The sequence below is a fragment of the Oncorhynchus clarkii genome, chromosome 19 (genome assembly GCF_045791955.1).
Source record: "Oncorhynchus clarkii lewisi isolate Uvic-CL-2024 chromosome 19, UVic_Ocla_1.0, whole genome shotgun sequence".
Lineage (NCBI taxonomy): Eukaryota > Metazoa > Chordata > Actinopteri > Salmoniformes > Salmonidae > Oncorhynchus > Oncorhynchus clarkii.
This window is the reverse complement of record NC_092165.1, coordinates 10,292,866-10,308,308: the sequence shown is the minus strand read 5'-3', so window position 1 is coordinate 10,308,308 and position 15,443 is coordinate 10,292,866. Positions and strand designations below refer to the sequence as shown.

Genomic DNA, 15,443 nt, shown 5'->3' with positions numbered 1-15,443 from the left:
AGCCCGGCTCTGACTGGCATGGGGGATGGATGTGAAGGATTACCATGGTGTCCTCAGAGCTCCAGGGAAGAAGGATCTGGTGTCCTAGCAGCCTCTCTGTGACCTGTCACCCAGCACATCCTGAGGGGAGGAGCGGTGGAGGCTGGCTCTCAGGCCAGTCATCATGATAATGGTTTAGATGAGTTTAGATGTAAAGTTAGGGGGACATCTGGTGGTCAAGAGGCATTATTGCAAAAATGTGGTAATTTTGTCTGGATTAAATGCAAAACTTTACCAGGACAACGGGAATGATATGACGCTTGTATTAAAAGTTGTCAAGCTTCCTTGGCTCAGTAGCTATGTCCCCACACAAAGCTTCCTAGCCCTGGTTCAGTAGCTATGTCCCCACACAAAGCTTCCTAGCCCTGGTTCAGTAGCTACGTCCCCACACAAAGCTTCCTAGGCCTGGTTCAGCAGCTACGTTCCCACACAAAGCTTCCTAGCCCTGGATCAGTAGCTACGTCTCCACACAAAGCAACAGAAAACGCCCACAACTATCTAATTAATTTCATAATTTATTCAACTCATTGATTATGATCAAATCTATAAAACTGCATCCATTGATACTCTTCAAGTATAAACCAATAAACGGCAATGTCAAGTCTCTTGTATGAGTAAGTAGGTCAGTGTTTAAATTTGAAGGCAGTGTGTTGTGTGTGTGGGATTGGGAGGGGGACCAAGACCTAGAATTCCTTCCCTTCTCTCATCAACAATCAATCATCCTTACAGAGCAGTGACCTGAGAGACAAGGCGAGAAGAGTAATCAATATTACAGTATATGGATAATGCTGTTGGTATTAGATCTCCACTTCAGCTAGGTCACTGTGAGGAGGAGGATGATGAAGAAGAGGTGAAGGCCTTCAGTAACAGATCAGCCGCCAGGCCCGGTGATATAGCTCCCCTGGTGACCCTGTCCTCTAGCTGGGGTAGCTCCCCCCTGACGGCAGGGTGTTCCTGGAAGTGCCTCAGGACATTCTCCTGGATCAGGCTCCACATCCACACCTTGTGCTGGGCCCTACGTCTGTCCTGGAAGTCCCCGCTGGACAGGGTGGCTGAGCGGAAGGCCTCCATCTTACCCCACAGCTCTGCTACACCCTCGCCTGTCTGGGATGACACACGCACTACCTGGTGGGGGGGGGGGGGAGAACCACACACACACGGTTAAGGACCAGTGAGCACACATACACACACTATGTTCTACTATCCCTGTGGGGACCTAAAATGTATTTCAATGGAAAATCCAACTACTCTAAGTCTCACAAAGACTCAGCGGTTGGAACCAAACATCTCAAATTTGGACTCATCAGACCAAAAGACAGATTTCCACAGGTCTAATGTCCATTGCTCATGTTTCTTGGCCCAAGCAAGTCTCTTCTTATTATTGGTGTCCTTTAGTAGTGGTTTCTTTGCAACAATTCGACCGTGAAGTCCTGATTCACTTAGTGTCCTCTGAACAGTTGGTGTTGAGATGTCTTACTTGAAATATGTGAAGCATTTATTTGGGCTGCAATCTGAGGTGCAGTTAACTTTAATGAACTTATCCTCTGCAGCAGAGGTAACTCTGGGTCTTCCGTTCCTGTGACTGTCCTCACGAGAGCTAGTTTCATCATAGCGCTTGATGGTGTTTGCGACTGCACTTGAAGAAACTTTCAAAGTTCTAGACATTTTCCGGATTGACTGACCTTCGTGTCCTGAAGTAATGATGGACTGTCATTTATCTTTCCTTATCTGAGCTGTTCTTGACATAATATGGACTTGGTCTTTTACCAAATAGGGCTATCTTCTGTATACCACCCTACCTTGTCACAACACAACTGACTGGCTCAAACGCATTAAGAAGGAAAGAAATCCCACAAATTAACTTTTAACAAGGCACACATGTAAATTGAAATGCATTCCAGGCGACTACCTCGTGAAGCTGGTTGAGAGAATGCCAAGCGTTTGCACAGCTGTCATCAAGGCAAAGGGCGGCTACTTTGAAGAATCTCAAATCTAAAATATATTTTGATTTGTTTAACACTTTTTTGATTACTACATGATTCAATGTGTGTTATTTCATAGTTTTGATGTCTCCACTATTATTCTACAATGTAGAAAATAGTACAAATAAAGAAAAACACTGGAATGAGTAGGTGTGTCCAAACTTTTGACTGGTACTGTATGTGAACACACACGTGTGGACCCCCATGTAGTTGGCAATCAATCCCCATGCAGGCACAGCGACACACCACAGATATCACACACCCAGTGGGGTGTCTGTATTCCCCATATTCACCTCAGGCCTGTTCAGACAACACAAGTGTATTTTTTTTAAAACCTTTATTTAACTGGGCAAGTCAGTTAAGAACAAATTCTTATTTTCAATGACGGCCTAGGAACAGTGGGTTAACTGCCTGTTCAGGGGCAGAACGACAGATTTGTACCTTGATTTAAGGGCTAAACAACTCATTATTGACCAGTGCTTGAATGAGAGTGACGGCACTACAAAAAGAGAACTGTGTGAAGTCATATCTCAATGGTACAACACACTATCAAGCTGTATTCTATCTAGTCATTTATAAATTGGTCTATTCACAATTCAAGTGTGCCAATAGAAATGTGTTTCTGACATGGGGAAATACTGTAGAAATGTCTTACAAAGCTACAGTCAAAATGATTAATCTGCTAGAAGGGAGCCTTCCAAAGTACCCTCCCCTGAACCTAATATTGAGATATGGCAGAGGAGGAATCATGTGGAGACCCATTAAAATCCCTGTGGTGGATATCTCCTGTCCTGAAGTCAGTGTTGCTGCCTCTGGTACTAGTGGAAAGAGGAACAGGGCCAGAGAGCGAGAGAGACAAATGGAGCAAAACAGAGAGAGATGAGATAGATGGAGATGAAGAGAGAGAGAGACAAATGGAGACAGCAAAACAGAGAGAGATGAGATAGATGGAGATGAAGAGAGAGAGAGACAAATGGAGACAGCAAAACAGAGAGAGATGAGATAGATGGAGATGAAGAGAGAGGGGTGGAGAGAAATAGAGACAGAAAAACAGAGAGAGTGCAAGAAAGAGAGAGAGAGAGAGACAGAGAGCGAGACAGGTCTGGGAGTCTTTCATCTGAGTGGGTGGGCTGCTAATCAGGAAAATACATGACACAGCAGCTCTCTATTCAGAGTGGGGAAGAAGAGGGGGATGGAGGGAGGGAGGGAGGGAGGGAGGGAGGGAGGGAGGGAGGGAGGGAGGGAGAAGGGTGGGTGGGTGGGTGGCGGTAGGGGACTTTGGCAGGGTGCCAGGTGAGCAGATGCTGCATTGGGCCGGGCGCGGGCGGTCTGAGACAAAGAGACAACGCTCGGCCCAGGGCGGGGAGACATGCAGAGAGCACCCCCTCCCCACCCCGGGAACACTGCGACAGACTAGAGTGCCCTGATGATGACATCACATTATCCCCCTCCCCCAGGTCAGCTGACCTCGCTGTGCAGTGGGACGGCCTGTCGGCTCTGGTGATGTGTGCGTATGGAGAGTTGAGGGCGGCAAAAAAGGATTTTCAGGGGAAATATAACACAGCTCTCCAATAGAGGATACGGAGAAGAATATCAGGTTCCAACCTGCAGTTACCTGGAGTTTGAGGCAATATGATTTTTTTCATGTTTTGCTTTTTACTCCTTAATTCTGTGCATATGAAAGTATGAGCACAAACTCACATAACCCAACACTAACCACGTTCCAGGTCTTGGACTTCTTCCTGAGCAGCTATTTGAAGCACATTTATATATAGGTTTAACCCCTTCGCACTACCACTCAGACAAAAAAACATTCAACCCAATACAACCCACCTTAGGGTTCCAGGACTTTGATTTCTTCCTGAGCAGTTTCAGAGCGCTGGTATACTCTGCCTGGATTCTCCTGGCTGGTACTAACAGGTCTCCGTCTGCTTTAGTGACCACCACCAGGTCTGCCTTCTCTATGATGCCTCGCTTAATGCCCTGGCAATGGAGAACACACACAGATTGAGTACTGTGCCCTGAACTTTACAAAATGTCCCTAGACGGCTACCACCCGGTTATTCAACCCTGCACCTTAGAGGCTGCTTGCCCTATGTACATAGTCATGGAACACTGGTCACTTTAATAATGTTTACATACTGTTTTACCCATTTCATACGCCTCACAAGTCCTCAACTAGCAGCTTCATTAAATAGTACCCGAAAAACACCCGTCTCAACATCAACAGTGAAGAGGCGACTCCAGGATGCTGGCCTTCTAGGCAGAGTTGCAAAGAAAAAGCCATAACTCAGACTGGCCAATAACAAGAAAGATTAAGATGGGCAAAAGAACAGACACTGGACAGAGGAACTCTGCCTAGAAGGCCAACATCCCACAGTCGCCTCTTCACTGTTGACGTTGAGACTGGTGTTTTGCGGGTACTATTTAATTAAGCTGCCAGTTGAGGACTTGTGAGGTGTCTGTTTCTCAAACTAGACACGAATGTACTTGTCCTCTTGCTCAGTTGTGCACCGGGGCCTCCCACTCTTTCTATTCTGGTTAAAGCCAGTTTGCGCTGTTCTGTGAAGGGAGTAGTACACAGCTTTGTACGAGATCTAGACTGGACTGACGAGTTTCAGATGAAAGTTGTTTCTGGCCATTTTGAGCCTGTAATCGAACCCACAAATGCTGATGCTCCAGATACTCAACTAGTCTAAAGGTGAGTTTTAATACTTCTTTAATCAAAACAACAGTTTTCAGCTGTGCTAACGTGATTGCAAAATGATTTTCTAATGATCAATTAGCCTTTTAAAATTATAAACGTGGATTAGCTAACACAACGTGCCATTGGAACACAGGAGTGATGGTTGCTGATAATGGGCCCCTGTATGCCTATGTAGATATTACATAAAAAATCTGACATTTCCAGCTACAATAGTGCTAAAATATTGTATATGTTGAAAGATAATGATAAAATAATTCCACTCTGATACCTTATAACTGTATGAAATTGATTAGAATCATAAAATTATAATCTGATGATGTGTGTAGTTTTAGGTTATTATCGGAATTAGGTTAAACAATGAATGGAAAAACAAGGCGTAGCTTAGGATTTGAACTTATATGTGGGTGCCTAAGAAAATACAGAAGAACAGTTAAACTGTGTTTCACCCGACCTGGCTAGGCCTCTGAGGAACCATAGGGAGTATTTCTCAAGGTTTCCCTAATCTCAGGGGAATGGACCTGTCGGCTGGGCAGTGATACACAGTGGTGAGAACTATAGAGATAAAACTCACCTACTGTTTTTTTGTTTTTTTACCTTTATGTAACTAGGCAAATTCTTATTTTCAATGACGGCCTTGGAACAGTGGGTTAACTGCCTGTTCAGGGGCAGAACGACAGATTTTGTACCTTGTCAGCTCGGGGATTTGAACTTGCAACCTTTCGGTTACTAGTCCAATGCTCTAACCACTAGGCTACCCTGCCGCCCCACTAGGCTACCCTGCCGTTTGTGTAGAAGTATGTGCTTAGGATACCTACTGTTTGTGTGGAAGTATGTGCGTAGGATACCTACTGTTTGTGTGGAAGTATGTGCGTAGGATACCTACTGTTTGTGTGGAAGTATGTGCGCAGGATACCTACTGTTTGTGTGGAAGTATGTGCGTAGGATACCTACTGTTTGTGTGGAAGTATGTGCGTAGGATACCTACTGTTTGTGTGGAAGTATGTGATTAGGATACCTACTGTTTGTGTGGAAGTATGTGATTAGGATACCTACTGTTTGTGTGGAAGTATGTGCGTAGGATACCTACTGTTTGTGTGGAAGTATGTGATTAGGATACCTACTGTTTGTGTGGAAGTATGTGCGTAGGATACCTACTGTTTGTGTGGAAGTATGTGCGTAGGATACCTACTGTTTGTGTGGAAGTATGTGCGTAGGATACCTACTGTTTGTGTGGAAGTATGTGCGTAGGATACCTACTGTTTGTGTGGAAGTATGTGCGTAGGATACCTACTGTTTGTGTGGAAGTATGTGCACAGCTATAAAATGGATGTCTTTGTATAATGGACTTCAGAACGTTCTCTGAATAAACTGTACTTTCTTTTTGCATGTGAGTCTTTGACTAATTATTATTAAACCCATGGTCTTACAGATCTCAGGGATTGGTCAGAGCTATTGATTGTCAGTTATTATCATTGGAATTGAAAATTATTGTGACAAATAGTCATTTACAACATTAGCAATGTCTACACTGTATTTTGGATCAATTTGATGTTATTTTAATAGACGAAAAAAATAGCTTTTCTTTCAAAAACAAGGACATTTCTAAGTGACCCCAAACTTTTGAACGGTAGTGTATATGAGATTCTTCAACGTAGGCACCCTTTGCATTGATGACAGCTCTGCACACTCTTGACATTCTCTCAACCAGCTTCATGAGGTAGTCACCTGGAATGCATTTAAATTAACAGGTGTGCCTTGTTAAAAGTACATTTGTGGAATTTCTTTCCTTCTTAATGCGTTTGAGCCAATCAGTTGTGTTGTGACAAGGCAGGGGTGGTATACAGAAGATGGTCTTAACCAAATAGGGCCAAGTCCATATTATGGCAAGAACAGCTCAAATAAGCAAAGAGAAACAACAGTCCATTACTTTAAGACATGAAGGCCAGTCAATCTGGAAACTTTCAAGAACTTTGAACGTTTCTCCAAGTTCAGTCGCAAAAACCATCAAGAGCTATGATGAAACTGGCTCTCATGAGGACCGCCACAGGAAAGGAAGACCCAGAATTACCTCTGCTGCAGAGGATAAGTTCATAAATTGCAGCCCAAATAAATGCTTCTCAACATCAACTTCATTGTTGAATTGCTGCAAAGAAACCACTACTAAAGGACACCAATAAGAAGAAGAGACTTGCTTGAAAGACAGTAACACGAGCAATGGACAATAGACCGGTGGAAATCTGTCTTTGGCCTGATGAATTCAAATTTGAGATTTTTGGTTCCAACCGCCATGTCTTTGTGAGACGCAGAGCAGGTGAAGGGATGATTTCCACATGTATAGTTTCCACCGTGAAGCATGGAGGAGGTGGTGTGATGATGCTTTGCTGGTGACACGGAGCGATTTATTTAGAATTCAAGGCACACTTAACCAGCATGGCTACCACAGCATTCTGCAGTGATACGCCATCCCACCTGGTTTGTGCAACAGGACAATGGCCCAAACACACCTCCTATCTGTGTACGGGCTATTTGACCAAGAAGGAGAGTGATGGAGTGCTGCATCAGATGACCTGGCCTCCACAATCACCTGTGATGCGTATGAAATGGGTAAACCCAATTGAGATGGTTTGGTATGAGTTGGACCGCAGAGTGAAGGAAAAGCAGCCAACAAGTGTTCAGCATATGTGGGAACTCCTTCAAGACTGTTAGAAAAGCATTCCAGGTGAAGCTCGTTGAGAGAATGCCAAGTGTGCAAAGTTGTCATCAAGGCAAAGGGTGGCTACTTTAAAGAAATCTAAATATATTTGAGATTCTACAACACTTTGTTGGTTACTACATGATTCCATGTGTTATATCATTTGTTTTGATGTCTTCACTATTATTCTACAATGTAGAAAATAGTAAAAATAAAGGGATTTTTTTTAATTTAAATGTAATGAGTAGGTGTGTCCACAGAAATGACTAAATATGTGTATGTGACCAACATGATGTGCTTTGAATCAACTTTATTGATCTCCAGAGGAGAAATTGGATGTAAATCTTATGTCTATACGTCTAAGCTGATTGATGGACTGTGATCCTGTTTGAATACTTAAGTGCATCCTGAGACAGGATAAGTGAAGACAACAGGGTGGAAAGAAACCATTTTGTTTCTTTTCCAAATATGAAAGGAGTGAGGAATCAGGGATGTACTTTAAAGCCAGTTGAACTAAACGCATGAGACATTTATATACATCAAGAATCAATGGATATCATTTTCATTTAAATGATCAAAAATGTCTGTAAATATCAGAAGATATTCAATGTCACAAGATATTCACAGGTTCTTTAATGGCATTGTAACAGGGGAGTGTGATGGTGATGGAGGTCTGACCTGTAGTTCATCGCCCCCTGCTGGTGGGATCAGCAACACAAACATGTCCACCATGTCAGCCACCGCAAACTCTGACTGGCCTACGCCTGAGGACACAACACACAATGAAACCAAGTATTTATGAAAAGCTAGATACCTTAGGAATTTTATTAATAAACTATGAGCTATGTTATATAATTTCATAATTTTATCCTTCATGCCATTTAGACTTTATAAACCACGTAATGTGGAAGATGCAAAGCATGAATCACAGTGAGATTAAATCTGGTTCAATAAAAACTGTGCAGGTTGGCCTATCTCAGGTGAAGATTTGTCCCTTCTGAGGCTTTTAAAAACAGTCGACTCAACCATTGAGTTCCTCACCTACAGTTTCTACCAGGACGATGTCGTAGCCACCCCCCTCACACAGTACTACGGCCTCATTGGTGGTCCGGGTGACTCCTCCCAGTGTTCCAGAGGTGGGGGAGGGTCTGATGAAAGCACTCATGTCTCTGGAGAGCTCAGTCATACGAGTCTTGTCACCCATCAGAGACCCTGGGGAGAGGGGGAGGATTTATGCGTAACACCAACATAAAGTGTAAGTGGTAGTATATAAGTATAGCTATCAATATTTAATAATAATCATTTGCCTAGCTTGAAGAAGATAAATGTGAGGAACACAGGAGGCTGCTGAGGGGAGAACGGCTCGTAATAAAATGTCCAGAACAGAGCAAATGGAATGGCATCAAACACCTGGAAACCATGTGTTTGATACCATTCCACTGATTACGCTCCAGTCATTAACACGAGCCCGTCCTCCCCAATTAAGGTGCCACCAACCTCCTGTGGTGAGGAAATTATGTTTAACAACATTGAACAAGGAGGAATGGTTGTTAATGTTCACAAAATCCCACATGTTACGGTGCAAGAGTCTGTCTGGCATGACGAGGCATTCTAACAGACCCATTTAAACCAATACATATACCCCACAACACTGATGAAATACCACGCACAAACACAGGAATGAAACACTCCTTCCATGGCCTCCAACTGCTCTTAAACGCTAGTAAAACCAAATGCATGCTTTTCAACCGTTCGCTGCCTGCACCCCCACACCCGACTAGCATCACCACCCTGGATGGTTCCGACCTAGAATATGTGGACATCTATAAGTAACTAGGTGTCTGGCTAGACTGTAAACTCTTCTTCCAGACTCATATCAAACATCTCCAATCTAAAATCAAATCTAGAGTTGGCTTTCTATTCCACAACAAAGCCTCCTTCACTCACGCCGCCAAACTTACCCTAGTAAAACTGACTATCCTACCGATCCTCGACTTCGGCGATGTCATCTACAAAATAGCTTCCAATACTCTACTCAGCAAACTGGATGCAGTTTATCACAGCGCCATCCGTTTTGTTACTAAAGCACCTTATACCACCCACCACTGCGACCTGTATGCTCTAGTCGGCTGGTCCTCGCTACATATTCGTCGCCAGACCCACTGGCTCCAGGTCATCTACAAGTCCATGCTAGGTAAAGCTCTGCCTTATCTCAGTTCACTGGTCACAATGGCAACACCCACCCGTAGCACGTGCTCCAGCAGGTGTATCTCACTGATCATCCCTAAAGCCAACACCTCATTTGGCTGCCTTTCGTTCCAGTTCTCTGCTGCCTGTGACTGGAACGAATTGCAAAAATCACTGAAGTTGGAGACTTTTATCCTCACCAACTTTAAACATCTGCTATCTGAGCAGCTAACCGATCGCTGCAGCTGTACATAGTCCATCGGTAAATAGCCCACCCAATTTACCTACCTCATCCCCATACTGTTTTTATTTATTTACTTTTCTGCTCTTTTGCACACCAGTATCTCTACCTGCACATGACCATCTGATCATTTATCACTACAGTGTTAATCTGCTAAATTGTAATTATTCGCCTACCTCCTCATGCCTTATGCACACAATGTATATAGACCCTTTTTTTCTCTTTTTTTCTACTGTGTTATTGACTTGTTTATTGTTTACTCCATGTGTAACTCTGTGTTGTTGTCTGTTCACACTGCTATGCTTTATCTTGGCCAGGTCGCAGTTGTAAATGAGAACTTGTTCTCAACTAGCCTACCTGGTCAAATAAAGGTGTTCTCAACTAGCCTACCTGGTTAAATAAAGGTGTTCTCAACTAGCCTACCTGGTTAAATAAAGGTGTTCTCAACTAGCCTACCTGGTTAAATAAAGGTGTTCTCAACTAGCCTACCTGGTTAAATAAAGGTGTTCTCAACTAGCCTACCTGGTTAAATAAAGGTGTTCTCAACTAGCCTACCTGGTTAAATAAAGGTGTTCTCAACTAGCCTACCTGGTTAAATAAAGGTGTTCTCAACTAGCCTACCTGGTTAAATAAAGGTGTTCTCAACTAGCCTACCTGGTTAAATAAAGGTGTTCTCAACTAGCCTACCTGGTTAAATAAAGGTGTTCTCAACTTGCCTACCTGGTTAAATAAAGGTGTTCTCAACTAGCCTACCTGGTTAAATAAAGGTGTTCTCAACTAGCCTACCTGGTTAAATAAAGGTGTTCTCAACTAGCCTACCTGGTTAAATAAAGGTGTTCTCAACTAGCCTACCTGGTTAAATAAAGGTGTTCTCAACTAGCCTACCTGGTTAAATAAAGGTGTTCTCAACTAGCCTACCTGGTTAAATAAAGGTGAAGTAAAAAAATTTAAATAAATGTAGAATGATGTGGAAACATACCTCCTGTAGTGCATGATGAGGGGTCAACTGCCAGAACAGAGACTTTATGTCCTTGTCCTGTGAGCATCTTCCCCACCACCTCAATGAAGGTGGACTTCCCAGCTCCGGGTGGGCCAGACAGACCTACAGACAGACGTCACCTCACAGAGGACAAACATGCACGTACACCAAGCCCACACTCTTCCCCATTGGGTAGTTTAGACTTAGCTACCTCAAGTGTAGGAGTACAAAAATATTCAATACAAAGCCCACATTGCAGCCACCAATTCAAGCGTTCAAACTCTAAGGACTCTGCAAGCCACTAGTTCAACTGTTCACATATTATTGGGTCTGCGTGCATTCTGTGTACTGGGCATAGACACAACAATGTTGAACATAACAATCCACATACTAACCCACTCTGAAGGCCAGGGGTTTCCCTCCGTTCTGTTTCTCCTGCTCCTTCCTGTGGGCCAGTACTCTCTGCAGCAGGACCTGGGCCAGCTCTTTCTTTCTGGGATGCTGGGTCTCCACCAGGGTAATGGACTCAGCCAGACTGGCCCGCTGACCTGAGATCAGTCCTTCATACAGCTTATTCAACAGCCTTTGCTCTGGTGGACTCAGCTCCTTGATGTGGCTGAGGGTGGATTCCACACACATACCACGGATGTTTTGGGAGTTAAGCCCAGGGAATGAGGGGGTACAAGGGGTACGAGTGCAGGATGGTGGGGGTAGCTGGCGGAGGAGGCATCGGCCCAATTTTGGGGTGACAGTTCGTAAGGGGGAGGACAAGCCGTGGAGAAGCGGAAAGAGTACTGAGGGTCCCATGATTGCCTGGCACTGGTCCCTTCTCTAGGGGAGAGAGTCTGATAATGATGTAACGTTAGACAACAGGCATTCAGTAGAGGTTTGTGACACATTTCAGTTAATTCAACAAGACAGAACCAAAACAAAACTGATGCTGATTACTCTATGACACTCACTTTGGGCTATTTAGACTGTTTGAGGTTGTGTCATTCAGGAGCAAATGTTTCCAGTAGAAACGAATGGACATATGCATACATACAGTACATACACCGGTAACTGACTGACAAGTAGCCTATAGCTGAACAGTTACAAAACGTGTACATACAATGGAGAACTCACCTTGATAGCCAGCTATTTGTACATACATCTGCTTCGTCCAGCTTTGCTGTTGTCTTCTAATATTGCTCCATACACTTTCATAACTGAGTATTCATTTTTGGAATAAAGAAAATAAGGATAATTCTGTCATTAGATACTCCAAAGCAACCACACGTTGACCTACCAGTGTTTTCGTCGTCACTAGCTACCACAGTCACAAAGTCAGAAACTCTGCCCATTTCTATCTTCTTAAAATGTGATATTAAACCTAACATTGACCCTAACCTTAACCACACTGCTAACCTTATGCCTAGACATAACCTTAAAGTAAAACCAAAAAGCACATGTTTATTTTCATAAATCTTTTGAATTCGTGGCTGTGCTATCTAGTGAAACCCAGTGGGTATTTTTCTTTTTTTTTGCTTCGTTCACTTCCTACTTCCTGTGACGTTGAACACCACCCCTTTCTAGAAAAGTAGTACTAATCAAGGCCACACGGTGGTAGCAGTTAGTCGCGGTTGAGCTCTTGTCTTCACAATTCACTCAAATTGAAATTCAAGGGAATCATTTTAGAAGGCATTTATCTAGGGATGGATAACTCTTGCACAATTTTGCATGTATTTTGCAAGATTTTTCCATTTTCAGCCATTGTGGCCATACAATTTCATGTTAGTGTCTTGAGGTGTAATATTTTTGTGGGTGCTTCTACAGTTCATGTACTATTTCACACAGGTACACATGTATTAAAATCAAATAACATCTAAGTTTATTTGTCATGCGCGCCGAATAAAACCTTACAGTGAAATGCTTACTTACAGGCTCTAACCAATAGCGCAAAAAAGGTGTTAAGTGGACAATAGGTAAGTAAAGAAATAAAACAACAGTAAAAAAAACAGGCTATATACAGTAGTAGCGAAGCTATAAAAGTAGCAACGCTACATACAGACAGACACTGGTTACTCAGGCTGATTGAGGTAGAATGTACATATGGTAAAAGTGACTATGCATATATGATGAACAGAGAGTAGCAGTAGCGTAAAAGAGGGTGTGGTGGGTGGTGGTTGTCACGTTCTGACCTTAGTTCCTTTTTTATGTCTTTGTGTTAGGTTAGTCAGGGCTTGAGTTGGGGTGGGTAGTCTATGTTTTTTTTTCTATGTTTTTATATTTCTATGTGTTTGGCCGAGTATGGTTCTCAATCAGAGGCAGGTGTCGTTCGTTGTCTCTGATTGAGAATCATACTTAGGTAGCCTGTTTCCCCCGTTTTGGTGGTGGGTGTTCACTTTATGTTTAGTGTCTGTTCACCTGGCAGAACTGTTTCGTTTTCGCGGCGTTGTTATTTTGTGTGGTGTTCAGTTTTTCAATTAAAATATGTTGAACACTTGCCACACTGCATTTTGGTCCTCCTCTCCTTCCACCAACGAGAATCGTTACAGTGGGTGGCGGGACACAATGCAGATAGCCCAGTTAGCCAATGTGCGGGAGCACTGGTTGGTCGGTCCAATTTTAATCTATTAATATATATATATATTTCACCTTTATTTAACCAGATAGGCTAGTTGAGAACAATTTGAAACTGCGACCTGGCCAAGAATAAAGCAAAGCAGTTCGACACATACAACAACACAGAGTTACATGGAATAAACAAAACATACAGTCAATAATACAGTAGAAAAAAAGAAAACAAAAGTCTATATACAGTGAGTTAAATGAGGTAAGATAAGGGAGTTAAGGCAATAAATAGGCCATGGTGGCAAAGTACAATTACAATACAGCAATTAAACACTGGAATGGTAGATGTGCAGAAGATGAATGTGCAAGTAGAGATACTGGGGTGCAAAGGAGCAAGATAAATAAATACAGTATGGGGATGAGGTAGTTGGATGGGCTATATTACAGATGAGCTATGTACAGGTGCAGTGATCTGTGAGCTGCTCTGACAGCTGGTGTTTAAAGCTAGTGAGGGAGATATGAGTCTCCAGCTTCAGTGATTTTTGCAGTTCGTTCCAGTCATTGGCAGCAGAGAACTGGAAGGAAAGGCGGCCAAAGGAGGAATTTGCTTTGGGGGTGACCAGTGAGATATACCTGCTGGAGCACGTGCTACGAGTGGGTGCTGCTATGGTGACCAGTGAGCTGAGATAAGGCAGGGCTTTACCTAACAGAGACTTGTAGATGACCTGGAGCCAGTGGGTTTGGCGATGAGTATGAAGCGATGGCCAGCCAACGAGAGAGTACAGGTCGCAGTGGTGGGTGGTATATGGGGCTTTGGTGACAAAATGGATGGCACTGTGATAGACTGCATCCAATTTGTTCAGTAGAGTGTTGGAGGCTATTTTATAAATGACATTGCCGAAGTCGAGGGTCGGTAGGATGGTCAGTTTTACGAGGGTATGTTTGGCAGCATGAGTGAAGGATGCTTTGTTGCGAAATAGGAAGCCGATTCTAGATTTCATTTTGGATTGGAGATGCTTAATGTGAGTCTGGAAGGAGAGTTTACAGTCTAACCAGACACCTAGGTATTTGTAGTTGTCCACATATTCTAAGTCAGAACCGTCCAGAGTAGTGATGCTGGACGGGCGGGCAGGTGCGGACAGCGATTGGTTGAAGAGCATGCATTTAGTTTTACTTGCATTTAAGAGCAGTTGGAGGCCACGAAAGGAGTGTTGTATGGCATTGAAGCTCATCTGGGGGTTAGTTAACACAGTGTCCAAAGAAGGGCCAGAAGTATACAGAATGGTGTCATTTAGGTTTTTTTGAGGTAGTATGTACATGAATGTATAGTTAAAGTGACTATGCATATATGATAAACAGAGAGTAGCAACAGCGTAAAAAGAGGGTTTGGGGGGGGGCACACAATGCAAACAGTCTGGGTAGCCATTTGATTACCTGTTCAGGAGTCTTATGGCTGTGTCAATTGTGTGTGTCAATTTCATGTCCCAACTCCCCAAGGGTGATCTGAAGGTTTTTATACCTAAGGGCCTTGCAACAGGTGTTCTTCCAATACCACGGCCTCAGTCTATATCCGAGGAGGCTGGTGGGAGGAGCTGTTTGATGTGTTTGATTCCGTTCCATTCATTTCATTCCAGCCAGTACAATTTGAGCCCGCTCCTCCCATCAGCTTCCACTATATCTGGTCACACCACTCTTCTATCCACATTCATTCTCCTCATATGAGAACTCACCCTTCAAAGAATCATACTTGTAAAATATGCGTTCTTGACTAAATATGAATGATTTTGTGATTTATTTTATTTGAGGTTAAATATCATCATGGTGTATTCTTCTGTTTGCTTAAAGGCGCTACATGGCCATTAGGACGTCTGCATTGGCCATGCAGCATTTATGGTGATACAGCCTCTGCAGAAGTCAGGGCATTCTTGGGCTTCACCAAGCAGCGCAGAGCAGTTGTGAAGGAAGTTTTCAAGGAAGTGAGTTTGTGTTTATACAGGACCTCTCGCCCCCACCTACCATTAACCAATCATGTCAATGCGGAGCTATACAGAGCCCTCCGCATT

General features: G+C 43.3%; 1 protein-coding gene across 1 annotated transcript; it reads right to left on the bottom strand.

Annotated features, from left to right (window-relative positions):
- Window positions 1-544: 544 nt before the first annotated feature.
- LOC139374122 (methylmalonic aciduria type A homolog, mitochondrial-like) lies at window positions 545-12,361 on the bottom strand. The gene is made up of 7 exons (XM_071115120.1): window positions 11,953-12,361; window positions 11,223-11,672; window positions 10,828-10,950; window positions 8,462-8,632; window positions 8,099-8,184; window positions 3,855-4,004; window positions 545-1,164 (listed from the first exon to the last, which is right to left on the bottom strand). Exons 2-7 carry the CDS (start codon window positions 11,632-11,634, stop codon window positions 859-861), a joined length of 1,248 nt encoding a protein of 415 aa, XP_070971221.1. The 5' UTR covers window positions 11,635-11,672; window positions 11,953-12,361; the 3' UTR covers window positions 545-858.
- Window positions 12,362-15,443: the final 3,082 nt, after the last annotated feature.

Bases quoted from the DNA above. Each gene is read 5' to 3' on its own strand.
- LOC139374122 (XM_071115120.1), bottom strand. From the start codon at position 11,634: ATGGGACCCTCAGTACTCTTTCCGCTTCTCCACGGCTTGTCCTCCCCC. The intron at 8,185-8,461 runs GTGAGGAACTCA...TTGTGTCCTCAG, and splicing joins CGTCCTGGTAGAAACTGTAG to GCGTAGGCCAGTCAGAGTTT. The intron at 1,165-3,854 runs GTGGGTTGTATT...CCCCCCCACCAG, and splicing joins CAAAGTCCTGGAACCCTAAG to GTAGTGCGTGTGTCATCCCA.